At 44.3% G+C, this 19,679-nt stretch overlaps 1 protein-coding gene across 1 annotated transcript in view; it reads right to left on the bottom strand.

Moving 5' to 3' along the window:
- LOC120053308 (copine-8-like) overlaps positions 1 to 19,679 on the bottom strand; it is an 84,518-nt gene that overhangs the window by 43,643 nt on the left and 21,196 nt on the right. The window contains exons 3-5 of the mRNA XM_039000440.1: positions 6,659 to 6,699; positions 2,964 to 3,010; positions 2,742 to 2,845 (exon numbers count right to left, since the gene is read on the bottom strand). Coding sequence (XP_038856368.1) covers positions 2,742 to 2,845; positions 2,964 to 3,010; positions 6,659 to 6,699 — 192 coding nt within the window. The remainder of the gene's footprint in view (positions 1 to 2,741; positions 2,846 to 2,963; positions 3,011 to 6,658; positions 6,700 to 19,679) is intronic.

Below are 19,679 nucleotides of genomic sequence, written 5' to 3'. Positions count from 1 at the left end.
AGACCATATTACCTACCGAGAGAGCTTTCATATTCTTTATAGCATTGAATGAGCTGTATTCCATAAGCAAACAAGAAAACGCTCACCCAGAGGCGGGGACTTTAATGCAGGGAAACTTAAATCAGTTTTACCTAATTTCTATCAACATGTTAAATGTGCAACCAGAGGGAAAATAACTCTGGACTACCTATACTCCACACAGAGATGCATACAAAGCTCTCCCTCACCCTCAATTTGACAAATCTGAACAAAATGCTATCCTCCTGATTCCTGCTTACAAGCAAAAATTAAAGCAGGAAGCACCAGTGACTAGATCAATAAAAAAAGTGGTCAGATGAAGCAGATGCTATGCTACAGGACTGTTTTGCTAGCACAGACTGGAATATGTTCCGGGATTCCTCCAATGGCATTGAGGAGTACACCACATCTGTCAATGGCTTCATAAATAAGTGCATCAATGACGTCGTCCCAACAGTGACCGTACGTACATACCCCAACCAGAAACCATGGATTACAGGCAGCATCCGCACTGAGCTAAAGGCTAGAGCTACCGCTTTCAAGGAGCAGGACTCTAACCTGGAAGCTTATAAGAAATTCCGCTATGCTCTCCGACGAACCATCAAACAGGCAAAGTGTCAATACAGGACTAAGATCGAGTCGTACTACACCGGTTCTGACGCTCGTCGGATGTTGCAGGGCCTGCAAACCATTACAGACTACAAAGGGAAGCACAGCCGAGAGCTGCCCAGTGACACGAGCCTACCGGATGAGCTAACCTATCTCTATGCTCGCTTCAAGGCAAATAACACTGAAACATGCATGAGAGTAACAGCTGTACCGGAAGACTGTGTGATCACGCTCTCTGCAGCCGATGTGAGTAAGACCTTTAGACAGGTCAACATTCACAAGGCCGCAGGTCCAGACGGATTACCAGGATGTATACTGCGAGCATGCGCTGACCAACTAGCAAGTGTCTTCACTGACATTTTCAACGTCTCCCTGTCCGAGTCTGTAATACCAACATGTTTCAAGCAGACCACCATAGTGCCTGTGCCCAAGAACGCTAAGGTAACCTGCCTAAATGATTACCGACCCGTAGCACTCACGTCTGCAGCCATGACGTGCTCTGAAAGGCTGGTCATGGCTCACATCAACACTATCATCCCAGAAACCCTAGACGCACTCAAAATTTGCATACCGCCACAACAGATCCACAGACGATGCAGTCTCTATTGCACTCCACACTGCCCTTTCCCACCTGGACAAAAGAAACACCTATGTGAGAATGCTTTTCATTGACTACAGCTCAGCGTTCAACACCATAGTGCCCTCAAAGCTCATCAATAAGCCAAGGACCCTGGGACTAAACACCTCCCTCTACAACTGGATCCTGGACTTCCTGACGGGCCGCCCCCAGGTTGTAAGGTAGGTAACAACACACCCTCCGCACTAATCTTCAACACAGGGTCCCCTCAGGGGTGTGTGCTTAGCCCCCTCCTGTACTCCCTATTCACTCATGACTGTACGGCCAGGCACGACTCCAATACCATCATTCAATTTGCCGATGACACAACAGTGGTAGGCCTGATCACCGACAACAACGAGACAGCCTATAGGGAGGAGGTCAGAGACCTGGCCATGTGGTGCCAGGACAACAACCTCTCCCTCAACGTCATCAAGACAAAGGAGATGATTGTGGACTACAGGAAAAAGAGGACCGAGCACGCCCCTATTCTCATCGACAGGCTGCAGTGGAGCAGGTTGAGAGCTTCAAGTTCCTTTGTGTCCACATCACCAAAAAACTAACATGGTCCAAGCACACCAAGACAGTCATGAAGCGGGCACAACAAAACCTATTCCCCCTCAGGAGACTGAAAAGATTTGTCATGGGTCCTCAGATCCTCAAAAGGTTCTACAGCTGCACCATCGAGAGCATCCTGACTGGTTGCATCAGTACCTGGTATGGCAACTGCTCGACCTCCGACCGCAAGGCACTACAGAGGGTAGTGCGAACGGCCCAGTACATCACTGGGGCCAAGCTTTCTGCCATTCAGGACCTAGAGTCCCTAAAAATTGTCTCCAGCCACCCTAGTCATAGACTGTTCTCTCTGCTACCACACGGCAAGCTGTACCGGCACGCCAAGTCTAGGTTCAAGAGGCTTCTAAACAGCTTCTACCCCCAAGCCATAAGACTCCTAAACATCTAGTCAAATGGCTACCCAGACTATTCACATTGCCCACCCCCCCCTCCCCTCTCCACACCACTGCCACTCTCTGTTGCCACTCTCTGTTGATGCTTTGCCTGTTTGATAGTCACTTTAATTAACTCCACCTACATACTACCTCAACTAACCGGTGCCCCCGCAGATTAACTCTGTACCGGCACCCCCCTGTATATATTGTTATTTTTTTACTGCTCCTCTTTAATTACTTGTTACTTTTATCTCTTATTCTTAACCGTATTTTTTGAAACTGCACTGTTGGTTAGGGGCTCGTAAGTAAGCATTTCACTGTTGTATTCGGCGTATGTGACTAATAAAATGTAATTTGTTTTTTATTTAAAAGGTGAACATTGACATCTCCCTTCTCACACTTGATACATATTTTATTCTTAACTCAACTTGAACTTATAGACTCACACAGAGCACCACTCTCTCTCACCCAAACAAACACACACACACACACCACACCACACCACACCACACACACACACACAAATGTTAAGTACGGTCTTAACTCACAGGTCAAATCGTAGATTCTGTCTCTCTTCAAAGAAATAGTCCAGGATGAATTTTCGGACAAAGTCTGGATTCAGGGTGTTGTTTATCATCTCTGTCCGACTAAACTATGAAGAAAGAGGGAGGGAGGAACAGACACTGGTTTGTATTGATTTTAAATGAATTGGGCAATACTCTGACTTCCAAGGGATCCTTGGACCTTCTCCCCCCCTCACCTCAACTCACCTCTCTCCATTCCCTGTTGGCGATTCCTTGTGTATACAGCACACAAACTGTTAAGAGGATAGAAAACAGAAAGAAAAGTAAAACAACAGTTAAGATCCAGAGGAAACAAGGCATGAGAAAACCCAGAAGATACAAATGTTCTCTCCTAGGCTAAGACATAATCCCTGATTAAATGTCAGTGTAACTCTGCCTTTCAGGCAACAAGGAAGATATTTTTCAGAGAAAATAAAAAAGGCACAGTTGAAAGTGCTAGAATGCTAAGGCAGTTTCCCAATCCTAGTCCTGGGGACCCAAAGGGGTGCACATTTTAGTTTTTGCTCTCGCACTAACAAAGTAACACTAAAAAAAAAAATCAGAGGGAGCACGATCCTATCCACATCGACGGGACAGCAGTGGAGAAGGTGGAAAGCTTCAAGTTCCTCGGCGTACACATCACTGACGATCTGAAATGGTCCACCCACACAGACAGTGTGGTGAAGAAGGCGCAACAGCGCCTCGTCAACCTTATGAGGCTGAAGAAATTTGTCTTGGCACCTAAAACCCTCACAAACTTTTACGGATGCACAATTGAGAGCATCCTGTCGGGCTGTATCATTGCCTGGTACGGTAACTGCACCGCCCGCAACTGCAGGGCTCTCCAGAGGGTGGTGCAGTCTGCCCAACGCTTCACCGGGGGCAAACTACCTGCCCTCCAGCACACCTACAGCACCGGATGTCACAGGAAGGCCAAACATATCATCAAGAACAACATCCGCCCGAGACACTGCCTGTTCACCCCGCTATCATCCAGAAGGCAAGGTCATTACAGGTGCATCAAAGCTGGGACAGAGAGACTGAAAAACAGCTTTTATCTCAAGGCCATCAGACTGTTAAATAGCCATCACTAGGCGGCTTCCACCCGGTTACGTAACCCTGCACCTTAGAGGCTGCCCCATATACATAGACTTGAAATCACTAGCCACTTTAATAATGTTTACATATTTTTTCTTTACTCATCTCATATGTATATACTGTATTCTATTCTACTGTATTTTAGTCTATGCCACTCCGACATTGCTCATCCTAATATTTATACATTCCTTAATTCTATTCTTTTACTTTTAGGTTGTGTGCTGTGAATTGTTAGATATTACTGAACTGTTGGAGCTAGAAACACAAGCACTTCGTTACACCCGCAATAAAATCTGCTAAACATGTGTATGTGACAAATAAAATTAGATTTGACTTGATACCACCCAAATATATGGACCAAAATAACTAGAACATATCTTGTTTAAAATCAAACACACACACACACACACACACACAAACTGAGCCAATTCCTTCCACTGGGAGCAGTGTAAAATTTTTATCAAATCCAGTTAATCAGAATCAGAGGGGTCAGAGCCCCCATTCCACCTCTGAAAAAGCTTCAATAACCTCTGTCCATAGAATTAAGATGAGTAATTATATACTGAACAAAAATATAAACGCAACATGTAAAGTGTTGGTCCCATGTTTCATGATCTGAAATAAAAGATCCCAGAAATGTTCCTTATGCACAAAACGTTTATTTCTCTCAAATTTTGTGCACACATTTGTATACATCCCTGTTAGTGAGCATTTCTCCTTTGCCAAGATAATCCATCCACCTGACAGGTGTGGCATATCAAGAAGCTGATTAAACAGCATGATCATTACACAGGTGCACCTCGTGCTGGGGACAATAAAAGGCCACTAAAATGTGCAGTTGTCACAATGCCACAGACGTCTCAAGTTGAGGGAGCATGCACTTGGCATGATGACTGCAGGAATGTCCACCAGAGCTGTTGCTAGAGAATTGAAAGTTCATTTCCCCACCATAAGCCACATCCAACGTTGTTTTAGAGAATTTGGCAGTACGTCCAACCGGCCTCACAACCGCAGACCACGCGTAACCACGCCAGCTCATCGTCTGAGACCAGCCATCCGGACAGCTGAACTGAGGAGTATTTCTGTCTGTAATAAAGCCCTTTTGTGGGGGAAAACTCAATTCTGATTGGCTGGGCCTAGCTCCCCAGTGGGTGGGCCTGGCTCCCAAGTGGGTGGGCCTATGACCTCACGGGCCCACCCATGGCTGCGCCCCTGCCCAGTCATGTGAAATCCATAGATTAGGGCCTAATTCATTTATTTCAATTGACTGATTTCCTTATATGAACCGTAGCGCAGTAAAATCGTTGAAATTGTTGCATGTTGCATTTATATTTTTGTTCAGTATATTTCTATGCTTCTACCTTCCCTCACTAGCTCTGTATGCATGCTAGTGAACAAAGCTCTGGAGATAATGCAGTAGCATCACATGCTTGCTATAGCAGAGGTCATGGCTCTTGGCCCACCTCAGTGTCAAGGCTCGCATGTTTCAGTGGGTTAGGCTAACAGTGTTGAAGAGAGCTGGCTGTTGTGTACGTGGTATAATGTAATGTCATGTTATGCTGTTGTGTGAGGTTGAGCTCAGCTGTCTGACTGCACAGAAACCCTGTCAGCTGCTAACAAAGGCTGGGACTGCATATGGTCTCCATGCATTAGGTTGGAACATGCACCATCCCGTGAACATACACACATACACACACACACAAAAACACACACAAGTTGTGTTGTCAACAGTGTTGTGTTGTCAAGTCTTATAGGCTAGCCTACCCTAATGTGTGTAAGGCTCCCTGTGGCCAGTATGTGTGTGTGTGTGTGTGTGTGTGTGTGTGTATGTGTTTGTGTCTTTGGCCCCCTGGCCTGCAGTACAGTGCTGAGGAGGTCTAATGCTGTGTGACTGAGGCCAGTACCGTCAGCACTGCAGAGACAGCACAAGTGCCTCCTTAGATAAACATACTACAGAACCCAGCCAGCAGGCCCCTGGGGTCAGATGGCCTTCCTCCCTCCTAGTGCTGAGTCTGACCACATCTCCTACAGTGGCCCAAATGTTCTCAATTTAAAGATGTACTAATATGTACACACTACACAGACGGATCCTTATCTCCGTGACGGATATGGCTGTTAGGGTTGCAAAAAATCCAGAAAGTACCAGAATGCCATGATTTTTCAGAAATCTTGATGTGATTTGGAGAATTTCTGTAATCGGCAGGGAATAAGGGAATCCTGCAACCTATGGCTGGTGTATATGACGACAATCTGTTTGTAGAGCTGAGATGAAACCTCTGACATATGCAAATGCCTGCTGATTCACAGGGGGAAGCACAAGAGAGAGAGCGGGAGAGCCAGAGAGAGCGGGAGAGCCAGAGAGAGCGGGAGAGCCAGAGAGAGAGAGAGAGCCAGAGAGAGAGAGAGCCAGAGAGAGAGAGAGCCAGAGAGAGAGCGAGCGAGAGAGAGCCAGAGAGAGAGAGAGCCAGAGAGAGAGAGAGCCAGAGAGAGAGAGAGCCAGAGAGAGAGCCAGAGAGAGAGAGAGCCAGAGAGAGAGAGAGCCAGAGAGAGAGAGAGCCAGAGAGAGAGAGAGAGCCAGAGAGAGAGAGAGCCAGAGAGAGAGCGAGCGAGCGAGAGCCAGAGAGAGAGCGAGCCAGAGAGAGAGCGAGCCAGAGAGAGAGCGAGCCAGAGAGAGCCAGAGAGAGAGAGAGCCAGAGAGAGAGCCAGAGAGAGAGCGAGCGAGAGAGAGCCAGAGAGAGAGAGAGCCAGAGAGAGAGCAAGCGAGGAAGAGAGCGAGAGGGTGTGTGTGTAGGAAACCTTCTTACTTGGGTCTGATTTGGAGAATGTGTCTCTGTCCAGGAGATTTCTGTAAAACAAGAGAGCAAAGAAACAAGCCATTATTCGTTGTTCAATATGTTATTAGGTAGTGATGTACATTTCATAGCGGACTGAAAAATAAAGCATAAAATAAAGCATCTAGTACAGCCTATAGACATTTCTCCATTCATTTCTCAAACAAATAATCAAAAATGCTTTTTCCCCCCAATTTTGACACGCCCTTTGTCAAGTCAAGACTCAATAAGTCATCACACGTACGACACCACTGTCTTGTCCTGCTGTAAGAATAGCCATGGAAGAGACAAGTCCCATTTCCTTCCAGGTGCACCGGGCCAGTGAGGTACCCCGGCCGTGATTAGATATGCACACCATCACTTTGCATCAGAGACTCGGAGAGGAACGGCCCGAAACGAGACGCCCCGGCACATAACATCAGAGTCAGTGGGAGGGGAGTCCCGGCATGCCTCATTAGCAGTCTCCGTGTGTGTGTGTGTGTATTTGTGATACATCAGCAGCAACAGGATCGGTCTGTTACTCTGGTTTGCACCAAGTGATGAGTCCAGGTCCAACAAAGACAACCCAAAACCGCTCTTGAATTACTGCCAGATCCTATATTAAACTGCATCAAACTTTCATGCTCTGTTTTGCTGGGAGAGGGAGAGAGAGAGCGTGAGAGGGTTGGTTACCACCATCATGCTAGCTAGGTGTCCACAGCACGACGTTCATTGTGTGACAAGGCAGTCGAGTGGATTGCAGGGAGTGTCTTTAGGCGATTGATCGTTAGTGATGTATCTAGATCAGCCACCCATGTTGTGCTGATCCCAGCGTGACCCAGATGGTATCACACTATGCCTGGCTGGCTGGCTGGCTTCTTTCAGAGCACAATTAGCCCCTTAGTTGGCTGAAACCAAAAATAAGTGATAATAAGCGACAGAATTGCACTGTTTACATCAATATTTATAACGACTGGCGTGATATCAAATACCAAACGTGTTATGCTTCGTTTGAAAAATACCCAAAATGTGTTCTCTCCCCAGAGCCCATAGGTGGAAAGGGGTCAGGTGCAAGGAGCAGGCGGAACGTGTGTGTGTGAGAGAGAACGAGAGAGAGAATGACCGAAAGAGTGTGTGCATGTGCGTGCATGCATGTGTGTGTGTGTGTGTGTGTGTGTGTGTGTGTGTGTGTGTGTGTGTGTGTGTGTGTGTGTGTGTGTGTGTGTGTGTGTGTGTGACTACTCCAGCTGCCTTTCTCTCACTGACTGGTCATTCAGGGGAAATCTTTAAAAAGACCTTTTCCCCACCACCCACAGTCCAGGAATTTCAGGTGGGCCGAACAGAGTGCCTCCTCACCGTTCATCAAACATTTACGAGCACAGTCCCAACACAACATCAACATTTGATTTGAAATCCCACCACTTACATCATGCAGTACAAGTAGTCACCTAACATCTCCCTTGTTCTATCCCCAAGTCTGACTTCTGTTCTAACTGTGTGAGTTGAGGGGGACCGACTTTCACCTGAGATGGCCCTGGAGATGAGAGTCTCCCAAAAAGGGGCGCATTAAATATTCGTGACATTGGAGGTTGAGAGGAAAACAAAAAGGGAAAGCAAGCCCAAGAGTACAGTATAACAGCACTCTTTGACAGAGGGGCCAAGGTTGTTGGCGCTATCAATCGGTCTCCCAAAGAAGCCGACTCATTATTCAAAAGGATTATGATACCGCGACCTGTCACTAGCAAAGGCTATTGATGAAACGCCAATGTCTGACCATTAGACCTTTAGAGAATCAGACAGAGACAGAGACGAAAACCCACAGACTCAGAGAAGCTGCTTCTGCTGCCTATGCAGGTAAAGGTCACACAGCACATTAATACCAATGAGAGTCACCGAACAATGAATAAGAACTTCCATTCAACATTGCCAAACTGCTGCATTGACAAAGCCTCTAAATTCCCACTAATCTTTCATTCTTTAAAATCTTTCTCCTCAAGTCTCTCTCCTCAACATCAGGCAGAACAACCTTAAGCTGTCTATTATTCATCCCGCAAAGACAAAGTCACATGTAATGGCGTTAGGCCTATGCGATATGGACAAATTGCCAGAGGGGAGGATTCTTCATACACTAACCATTGCGGTGGTTCATTTCTTTACTATCAAATGAGGAGAAACAAAGTTATCACACAAGTCAGAGTTATACTGAAACAAAATCTTTAATAGTGAGAGCTTTGCAATAGTGATGGCTTGTCGACGAATCACCATTTCTAATGATCCGTTGAGAGCGGCGAGACAAAAGTACAAAGGTCTTTTATAGCCAAGATAGACCCCTTTCAACCTACATGACGAACAACAGACATATAGAATGGGTCACAAGGTTAAGATTTGTATGAAAGATACCTATAATACATATAGCAGACATCATCTGCTGTGTCAACAGTTTTCATTGTATAGACCAGTGTCTGGCCTCCGACTCAAAACTGGAACCATCTCTCTCTGGTACCATAGAGAACAGAAACATTAACTCATTGTCACGCCCTGACCTTAGTTTTCTATATTTTCTGTATTATTTTGGTCAGGTCAGGGTGTGATGAGGGTGGGTATGTGTGTTTTTGTCTTGTCTAGGGTTTTTGTTTATCTATGGGGATTTTGTATGTCTAGGTAATGTAGGTTTATGGTGGCCTGAATTGGTTCCCAATCAGAGGCAGCTGTTTATCGTTGTCTCTGATTGGGGATCCTATTTAGGTTGCCATTTTCCATGTAGGTTTTATGGGTTATTGTCTGTGTAGTTGCATGTCAGCACTCAGTTATTATTCCTATCACGCAGCGCCTTGGTCTCATCCCTATGACGAACGTGACACTCATGCTATGGAATGCTCTTTAGGTTATCACCCAAAGACATCGTAAATCTCCTCTGTCAGTGTTATCTCCCAGAGGCCCATCCTCAGTAGAACACACACACACAATAGCTATAAGAATACTCTATTCTGTCGAATAAAACAACCATTTGATTCAATAAAACTATTATAACATAGTCTTGCAATTTTTCTCCCACACCATACACACCGGTACTGTACTGTGAATATAATGTAAACGTCAAAAGCAGAGTTCTAAGAACCCACGGCAAACAAGTACAGAGACAGCACAGTCAAAGTTTCTTTGTTCAATTCAAAATGTAGAAAAAAGGTGACAATAGCGTAAAGAATAATTTGTTTGAATGGTTCGCTTTAAAACCACTAAGCCCCCAGTTAGAAATGTCTAGAAACCTATAGAGAGGCTAGGAGTTAGGACTATAAGTAACACTAGCACTATGTGTACAGGGTAAAAACAACTGTAGCACAGCAGCAAGAAGTCCGACGTCCGTCCGTCAGTAGGTTCCCGGGTCGAACGGTGCGTTGAATGTAAATCTCAATTTCCTTTCATGTTTAGTCCGGGGGAGTGTTTGGTCATTTGTTAGGAGAGGGAGGAGGTGATAGGGATTGACACAAAACAATCTTATAGTCAATATTCCATGCCAATCTGTAGAATCACTGCACACCACGTGAAGCAAACAAATAGTTAAAGCAATTTCACGGGTGATAAGGCGTTAAGTGAAGGCAAACGTCGTAAATAACACAGTACACTTATGGGAGGATAGCAAAATAGGACATGCTGATAAGTATTATAATAAACATGCTGATAAGGTAAAATGCTAATGAGGTAGAATGTCAATCTCTGGTTTAAAAAGAGTCATTGATATGAGTGAAATAAACACTGTCTGACAACACGAGACCAAGTCTCTGGGGAAGACAGCATTCGGTTGTGATCAATGAGGTCAATGACGCGGGACTAAAACAGATGCAGTGTAAATCAATGGACCTTCGAAAGAGAGACATCTCTGAAGTATCAGCAACAGTGTTTTTGAAATGAAAGCTATTAATAAAGAATAGAAGAAAAAAAAACGTTCCACATTCTAACTAACTTCTGAATGACTCAAGAATCCTGTCAAGAATTATAGGACACGGCTCAAGGGGGAAAAGATGATTTTGTAATGGGGGAGCAAGTCGAGAAAGACAGACAGAAACAGAGAGAGAAATAACCGTCAAACAATATGTGAACGTGATGGAGGTGCCCGCCGTCCTCTCTGTCAAGTAACTAGTTAATGTCACGGAGGAGCTGGTGTGGCCTTAATGAGACCAAATGGCTCTTCTGAAAAGCTAATTAACGTAGTCACTCAACATGACACCCCTGGGGCTGTGGCTCTGGCCCTGAGCCACTCACACAACCTTACAGTTCTGCCACTTCACTGTTACCCTGGAAACCACCCTGTGGGGCTTGGCCTGGGACACTTCAAGGCGATACCCTGGAAACCACTTTAACTGCGGGGCTCGGCCGGGGTCCACCTGACCTGAAGGCTACACAATCTTGATCTGCGTCTGTCCAGGTCTTCTACTATTTAGGCCCCTGGAGCCTCTATGCTCTGGGTCTTGTACCATTTAACCTCCTGTGGCCTCTATATTATGTCCTGCAGTGTTGTTAATTATTTGCTACAGCTCTATTAGCTCACAGGCAGGTTCGTAATTACAACAGGGCTAGGAGGGCTGGGCACCCCCATGACAAATCAGGGCCATTCCATAAGAATATACATATCAATGTGGACTCGCAAAATTGTCAAAAGATATTGACGTTGGAGACATCCAGCATCCCCCAAGAGTAAATGTATAATTCCAACTATGCTCACAGGTAGAGTGTGAACCACACCACTTTTGAGCAATTAAAAACTTCAGTAGGCCTATTCTCAAGACTCTTGCTGGCAGTCTGAAGCAACTTGATTTTAGCTGAGCCATTGAAAAACTCCAAACAGATTTTTTCCTTTCTGGATCAAAACCAACTATCAAAATGACCACAGTGCTGTTTCTAATCTGTACAGAGCTTAATTCACAGTGTGCATATATTAATAGGACACAGTGACTCTATTCATTCCTTCCCATGATGACACGACGACCTGCATCCACTAGGATCTAAAGTCAAGTACCAGCAGGTCGGTGTCCCAGCTCAGTACAGCCACATCACAACACATCACAGCCTTTCATACCCTTTCTACCCAAAGGTCACACATAATACATCTACCTCCCTCCCGCAGCACAGAGCAGGCAGATAACAGCTTCTCAATCTAGGCTTCTGTAATGGGAATTTTCAAAAATAATAAAATCTCTTAGAGAGTGCCACATGCACCTCCTTTTTTGAAGGAACACTGATCTCCAAATTCAATATCTTAGAATGAATTAAGCATAAAATACATATTGTATCTTAACTTTTGTTTGTTTTCGTGACCAATCACATTTTTGTGGAGGGGGTGGCTATGAAAAGCCAACTGACATTTATTCCTGATTATTATTTGACCATGCTTGTCATTTATGAACATTTTGAACATCTTGGCTCTCTCTAATTCTCTCCTTCTCTCTTTCTTTCTCTCTCTCGGAGGAACTGAGCCCTAGGACCATACGTCAGGACTACCGGGCATGATGACTCCTTGCTGTCCCCAGTCCACCTGGCCTTGCTGCTGTCCCAGTTTCAACTGTTCTGCCTGCCGTTATGGAACCTCTACCTGTCCCAGACCTGCTGTTTTCAACTCTTAATTATCGGCTATGAAAAGCCAACTGACATTTATTCCTGATTATTATTTGACCATGCTTGTCATTTATGAACATTTTGAACATCTTGGCCATGTTCTGTTATAATCTCCACCCGGCACAGCCAGAAGAGGACTGGCCACCCCTCATAGCCTGGTTCCTCTCTAGGTTTCTTCCTAGGTTTTGGCCTTTCTAGGGAGTTTTTCCTAGCCACCGTGCTTCTACACCTGCATTGCTTGCTGTTTGGGGTTTTAGGCTGGGTTTCTGTACAGCACTTCGAGATATTAGCTGATGTACGAAGGGCTATATAAAATAAACTTGATTGATTGATTGGTTAAAGGAAAATAAACAAAAATAAATATACATTTTACAATTTGGTACAGATAGAGGAAAAGACACAGGAGGACTAAGTTTGGATTTGATCCCAATAGCCAGAAGTGGGAGACATACTGTAGGAAGCATTAAACGACAGAAATTCAGCCGTGGCAATATATTCAATATGAAAATAGATATTCTGCCGGTTAAAGTAACTGGAACGTTAGTCCATCTACTGAGGTCAGATTGAATTGATTTAAGCATTCTCTTAAAAGTTTCTGGCAATGGTTTTATCTAAGGAAGGAAATACACTGTATCTACCACTAAATATTTAAAATGAGAAACAATTGCGATTCCATAAATAGAGATGGAGTCCTCCAACAGGGTCTTGAGAAGCAGTCAGGCTGAATTAATTAGATACATTTTTATAACTTCAGATGAAGCTGAATTCATCTATGATCTTCAATGCGTTTGGGAGCGATTGAGATACATTGTCTAGATATTGGAAAATATTGTCTGCATATAATGAGATGAAATTATCAGTAGATTTGAGAGAATAAATAACTGCAGAAACTGGTAAATTAATTACAGTGCATTTGGAAAGTATTCAGACCCCTTGCCTTTTTCCACTTTGTTACGTTACAGCCTTATTCTAAAATTGATTAAATCATTTGTTCCCCCTTCAATCTACACACACACAAAATACCCCATAATGATAAAGCAAAACTAGGTTTAGATTTTTTTGCAAAATAAAAAATAAAAAACGGAAATATCACATTTACATAAGTATTCAGACCTTTTACTCAGTACTTTGTTGAAGCACCTTTAACAGCGATTACAGCCTCGAGTCTTCTTGCGTATGACGCTACAAGCTTGGCACACCTGCATTTGGGGAGATTCTCCCATTCTTCTCTGCAGATCCTCTCAAGCTCTGTCAGGTTCGATGGGGAGCGTTGCTGCACAGCTATTTTCAGGTCTCTCCAGAGATGTCCAAACGGGTTCACGTCCGGGCTTTGGCTGGGCCACTCAAGGACATTCAGAGACTTGTCCCGAAGCCACTCCTGCGTTGTCTAGGCTGCGTGCTTAGGGTCGTTTTCCTGTTGGAAGGTAAAACTTCACCCCAGTCTGAGGTCCTGAGCACTCTGGAGCAGATTTTCATCAAGATCTCTCTGTACTTTTCTCCATTCAACTTTCCCTTGATCCTGACTAGTCTCGCAGTCCCTGACGCTTAAAGATATCCCCAAAGCATTACGCTGCCACTACCATGCATTACTGTAGGGATGGAGCCAGGTTTCCACCAGACGTGAGTTTGGCATTCAGGCCAATCTTGGTTCAACAGACCAGAGGATCTTGTTTCTTATGGTCTGAGAGCCCTTGAGGTGCCTTTTGGCAAACTCTACGCGGGCTGTCATATGCTTTTTTACTAAGGAGTGCCTTCCGTCTGGCCTCTCTACCATAAACCCTGATATGTGGAGTGCTGCAGAGCTGGTTGTCCTTCTGGAAGTCTCTCCCATCTCCACAGAGGAACTCTAGACCTCTAGAGCCCTGACCAAGGCCCTTCTCTCCCGATTACTCAGTTTGTGCTAGCAAAACAGTCCTGTAGCGTAGCATCCATGTCATCTGACCACTTCTGTATTGAGCGAGTCACTGGTACTTCCTGCTATAGTTTTTGCTTGTAAGCAGGAATCAGGAGGATAGAATTATGGTCAGATTTGCCAAATGCAGGGCGGGTGAGAGCTTTGTAAGTGTCTCTGTGTGTGTAGTAAAGGTGGTCTAGGTTATTTTCCTCTGGTTGCACATGTGACATGCTGGTAGAAATGAGGTAAAACAGATTTAAGTTTGGCTACATTAAAGTCCCCAGCCACTAGGAGCGCGCCTTCTGGATGAGCATTTTCTTGCTTGCTTATGGCCTTACAGACCTCGTTGAGTGCGGTCTTAGTGCCAGCATCGGTCTGTGGTAGTAAATAGACGGCTACGAATAATATAGATGAAAACTCTTAGTAGATAGTGTGGTCTACAGCTTGTCATAAGGTACTTTACCTCAGGTGAGCAATACCTCGAGACTTCTTTAATGTTAGACATCGCGCACCAGCTGTTATTGACAAATAGACACACACCCCCTTGAAAATCTATGATCAACAGCCAATTTGACAGACCTTGAAGAATTTAAAATAATAATGTCCAAAATCCAGGTGTGCACATCTCTTAGAGACTTACCCAGAAAGTCTCACAGCTGTAATCGCTAAAGGTGAATCTCACATGTATTAACATGAATACTTATGTAAATGAGATAGTTCTGTATTTCATTCTCAAAAAATTTGCAAAAATGTCTAAAAACATGGTTTCACTTTGTCATTATGGGGTATTGTGTGTCGATCATTGAGAAAAAGTATATATTTAATCCATTTTGAATTCAGGCTGTAACAACAAAATGTGGAATAAGTTTCGGGGTATAAATAAGGGTTATAAATACTTTCCGAAGGCACTGTATCTAGACCAACAAGCTCTCACTGTAGAATTAGAAGTTTCTCCATGTTTCTCCAAATGTCAAATTTAGAAACTGCTGCTCTATATTGTACCATTTCTCAAATGTCCAAGTTAAGGGTTAAGTTTAGGCACTCATTCCGAATGGCTAAGATAAGTGTTAAAATTTACGATAGGGTTAAACCATTAAGTTAAGGCCAGGGCCGGCGTTATGGGCGGGCCTTACGGGGCCTGGCCCGCCCTACCATACCTCCTTGCCCGTCCAAATAAAATATTGAAATATTGATCATTTATTTGATTGAGATGCGTGCCAACAGAAAGACACATCAATCTCAGTTAAAGCATCCGAGCGAGTGAAACAGCTCCCCTCTGTCTCAGTATATGTAGCCAGTGTATCTGATGCAGTCTGGACAGAAATAGTATGGCATGTCATACTATTTCTGTCCAGACAGCATCAGATACACGGGCTACATATAGAGGGGAGCTGTTTCGCTTGCTCGGATGCTTTCTCACGTGATATAGTTTCAGCAGAGAGGAAGAGGCGAAGCGAGAGGGCTCACTTTTGCCAAAATCTGTCCAGTAGAAGCTCAATGCCTTTCTATGGGAATAATTTTCGCCTTTGGGACAAAGACTTCCATTGTTAGGGCGGAGACATGAGCATCTCGTCATTATATACAGATCTCTGGTTTCAACCTCTTGCGAATTGGAAAGGAAAGTTGGTGGGTGCAGTGCACTGTTAGGATGCTGGATTGCTCTAAAGTAAATTGATGTCATTAAAAATACTTCACCAGGGAGCATGACTTAGCCACAGAGGATCATTCTTAATAAAACATTTTTGCTGTGGATTGTTTCAAATCAAATCAAAGTGTATTTGTCACGTGAGCCGAATACAACAGGTGTAGTAGACCTTACAGTGAAATGCGTACTTACAGGCTCTAACCAATAGTGCAAAAAAGGTATTAGGTGAACAATAGGTAAGGAAAGACATAAAAACAACAGTAAAAAGACAGTGAAAAATCGCAAGTGTGTTCGGGAAGCCTGCGATTTGGGGTATTGTGATTGGCAAAAGTCTATCTAACCTAGTTGCAGCGGTCAGTGAAAAGTGTCTAAAATATGTGTCAAGATAACTGTAATATTTGTGTTGTGGAGAAAATGACCAGGCAGGAGACAGGAGTACAGTTGTGTCGTTTAGTCAAAACCTCTCGTGCTCTACAGCCCGGCCCAATGGCGCGCATGTGCATTTCCTATTAGGTGTAGTAACGTAACACTGCAGTAATACATCACCGCTTAGTAACAGCATAGTAACTAATATAAACAGATATAGATCACAGATACTACAATAACGTTTAAGTATCATTTTAAAATGTTGCATCAAGAAGAAGTGGAGGGGGTGTGGCGAAGATATGGTGCATCTCTCTCCAGAATGCGTGCATATGTAAGAAAGTGTCCATTTGGCAATGTCTTAATTCTGATTGTCTTAAATCCCCATGTACACCACTAACTTTTTATTCGCCTCACAAGTCAACAAAGTCAGTTTTTTAACATCTATTGTGAATTATAGTTCCTCATTATTTGAAAAATCTTTCCAAACCTCAATCACCAAGACGTGTGAAAGAGCAAAATATCATGATCTGATGATCCCATATATCCAGTGGAAACTGTCCCGAGCTCACTGTCCCAGGGAACTCTGAGATCCCGGAATAGACTGGTTGATGCAATGTTGCAAATCCGCTAGCAACAGCTTCTTCCGGCTGACCAAGTGACCATTTGATACAATGATTTGATACAGATAGAAAGGGAGGCAGACAGGCGGAATAGAGAGATGAACGTGAATGAAAGAACCAGAATATATCAGGATATTTCCTACTCTGTTGTTGACGATGGAAGTTATAGGCCTACTGCTTCATCTCTGTGTTCTATAGGCTCATTTCTTTAGCCACCAGTGGATCACAGTGTATCATTGTGTCCATATGGCAGGGGCTATTGCTTTCGCCATAGTTTTTATTATTAACAACGTGACAATGATTTTGGTTAACTAAAACGTTATAATTGAAATGAAACTGTTTCATGAAAATACGCATACAAAAATGATCATAACTGGCATGCAGACCGGTAGAAATGGTAGAATAAATTGTAAGCTTTCCCAAACTTGAAACTCACAAGCTGCCTATGGTCTTCACATATATTAAAAATGTATGAACGTGCAAGCTTGTGCATACAGGACGTAGGAGGCCATGAAAAAATGTGCTAGCCATATGGAAATAAAATCCCTGTCCAACTGATTTGTTCTGGTGCCGTGTCTGATTCAGGTACTCATTACAAATGGTTAAGGTAAGGGTCCAGGTATGGGATAGAGTTAAATACACTACATGACCAAAAGTATGTGATCACCTGCTTGTCAAACATCTCATTCCAAAATGATGGGCATTAATATGGAGTTTGTCCCCCCCTTTGCTGCTATAACAGCCTCCACTCTTACACTTTCCATTAAATGTTGGAACATTGCTGAGAGACTTGCTTCCATTCAGCCACAAGAGCATTACTGAAGTCGGGCACTGATGTTGGGCGATTAGGCCTGGCTCGCAGTCGGTGTTCCAATTCATCCCAAAGGTGTTCGATGGGTCAGGGCTCTGTGCAGGCCAGTCAAGTTCGTCCACACCGATCTCGACAAACCATTGCTGTATGAACCTCGCTTTGTGCATGGGGGCATTGTCACGCTGAAACAGGAAAAGGCCTTCCCCAAACTGTTGCCAAAAAGATGGATTGTTAAATTGTTTAACTTGGGTCAAACGTTTCAAGAAGCGTTCCACAAGCTTCCCACAATAAGTTGGGTGAATTTTGGCCCATTCCTCCTGACAGAGCTGGTGTAACTGAGTCAGGTTTGTAGGCCTCCTTGCTCGCACACGCTTTTTCAGTTCTGCCCACTATAGGATCGAGGTCAGGACTTCGTGATGGCCACTCCAATACCTTGACTTTATTATCCTTAAGCCATTTTGCCACAACTTTGGAAGTATGCTTGGGGTCATTGTCCATTTGGAAGACCCATTTGCGACTAAGCTTTAACTTCCTGTCTGATGTCTTGAGATGTTGCTTCAATATATCCACATAATTTTCCTCCTTATGATGCCATCTATTTTGTGACGTGCACCAGTCCCTCCTGCAGCAAAGCCCCCCACAACATGATGCTACCACCCCCGTGCTTCACGGTTGGGAGGGTGTTCTTCGGCATGCAAGCCTTCCCCTTTTTCCTCCAAATATAACTATGGTCATTATGGCCAAACAGTTATATTTTTGTTTCATCAGACCAGAGGACATTTCTCCAAAAAGTACGATCTTTGTCCCCATGTGCAGTTGCAAACCATAGTCTGTCTTTTTTATGGTGGTTTTGGAGCAGTGGCTTCTTCCTTACTGAGCGGCCTTTCAGATTATGTCGATATAGGACTCATTTTACTGTGGATATAGATATTTTTGTACCTGTTTCCTCCAGCATCTTCACAAGGTCCTTTGCTGTTGTTCTGGGATTGATTTGCACTTTTCACACAAGTACATTCATCTCTAGGAGACAGAACGCGTCTCCTTCCGGAGCGGTATGACGGCTGCGTGGTCCCATGGTGTTTATACTTGCATACTATTGTTTGTACAGATGAACGTGGTACCTTCAGGCGTTTGGAAATTGCTCCCAAGGATGAACCAGACTTGTGGAGGTCTACAATTCTTTTTCTGAGATCTTGGCTGATTTCTTTTGATTTTCCCATGATGGCAAGCAAAGAGGCACTGCGTTTGAAGGTAGGCCTTGAAATACATCCACAGGTACACCTCCAATTGACTCAAATGATGTCAATTAGCCTATCAGAATATTCTAAAGGTGGTTGAAGATATCCCCCTAGTGGTGTGGGGGCTGTGCTTTGGCAAAGTGGGTGGGGTTATATCCTGCCTGTTTGGCCCTGTCTGGGGGTATCATCGGATGGGGCCACAGTGTCTCCTGACCCGTCCTGTCTCAGCCTCCAGTATTTATGCTGCAGTAGTTTATGTGTCGGGGGGCTAGGGTCAGTCTGTTATATCTGGAGTATTTCTCCTGTCTTATCTGGTGTCCTGTGTGAATTTAAGTATGCTCTCTCTAATTCTCTCTCTTTCTTTCATTCTCTCTCTCGGAGGACCTGAGCCCTAGGACCATGCCTCAGGACTACCTGGCATGATGACTCCTTGTTGTCCCCAGTGGCCGTGCTGCTGCTCCAGTTTCAACTGTTCTGCCTGCGGCTATGGAACCCTGACCTGTTCACCGGACGTGCTACCTGTCCCAGACCTGCTGTTATCAACTCTCTAGAGACAGCAGGAGCGGTAGAGATACTCTCAATGATCGGCTATGAAAAGCCAACTGACATTTACTCCTGAGGTGCTGACCTGTTGCACCCTCGACAACTACTGTGATTATTATTATTTGACCATGCTGGTCATTTATGAACATTTGAACATCTTGGCCATGTTCTGTTATAATCTCCACCCGGCACAGCCAGAAGAGGACTGGCCACCCCTCATAGCCTGGTTGTCACGATCGTCGTAACATTGTGGAAGAGAGGAGGACCAAGGCGCAGCGTGATAACTAT

The sequence above is a fragment of the Salvelinus namaycush genome, chromosome 9, assembly GCF_016432855.1.
Source record: "Salvelinus namaycush isolate Seneca chromosome 9, SaNama_1.0, whole genome shotgun sequence".
In the NCBI taxonomy this organism is placed as follows: domain Eukaryota; kingdom Metazoa; phylum Chordata; class Actinopteri; order Salmoniformes; family Salmonidae; genus Salvelinus; species Salvelinus namaycush.
Note: the sequence above shows the minus strand (reverse complement) of the source record. Positions and strands in the feature narration are given on the sequence as shown.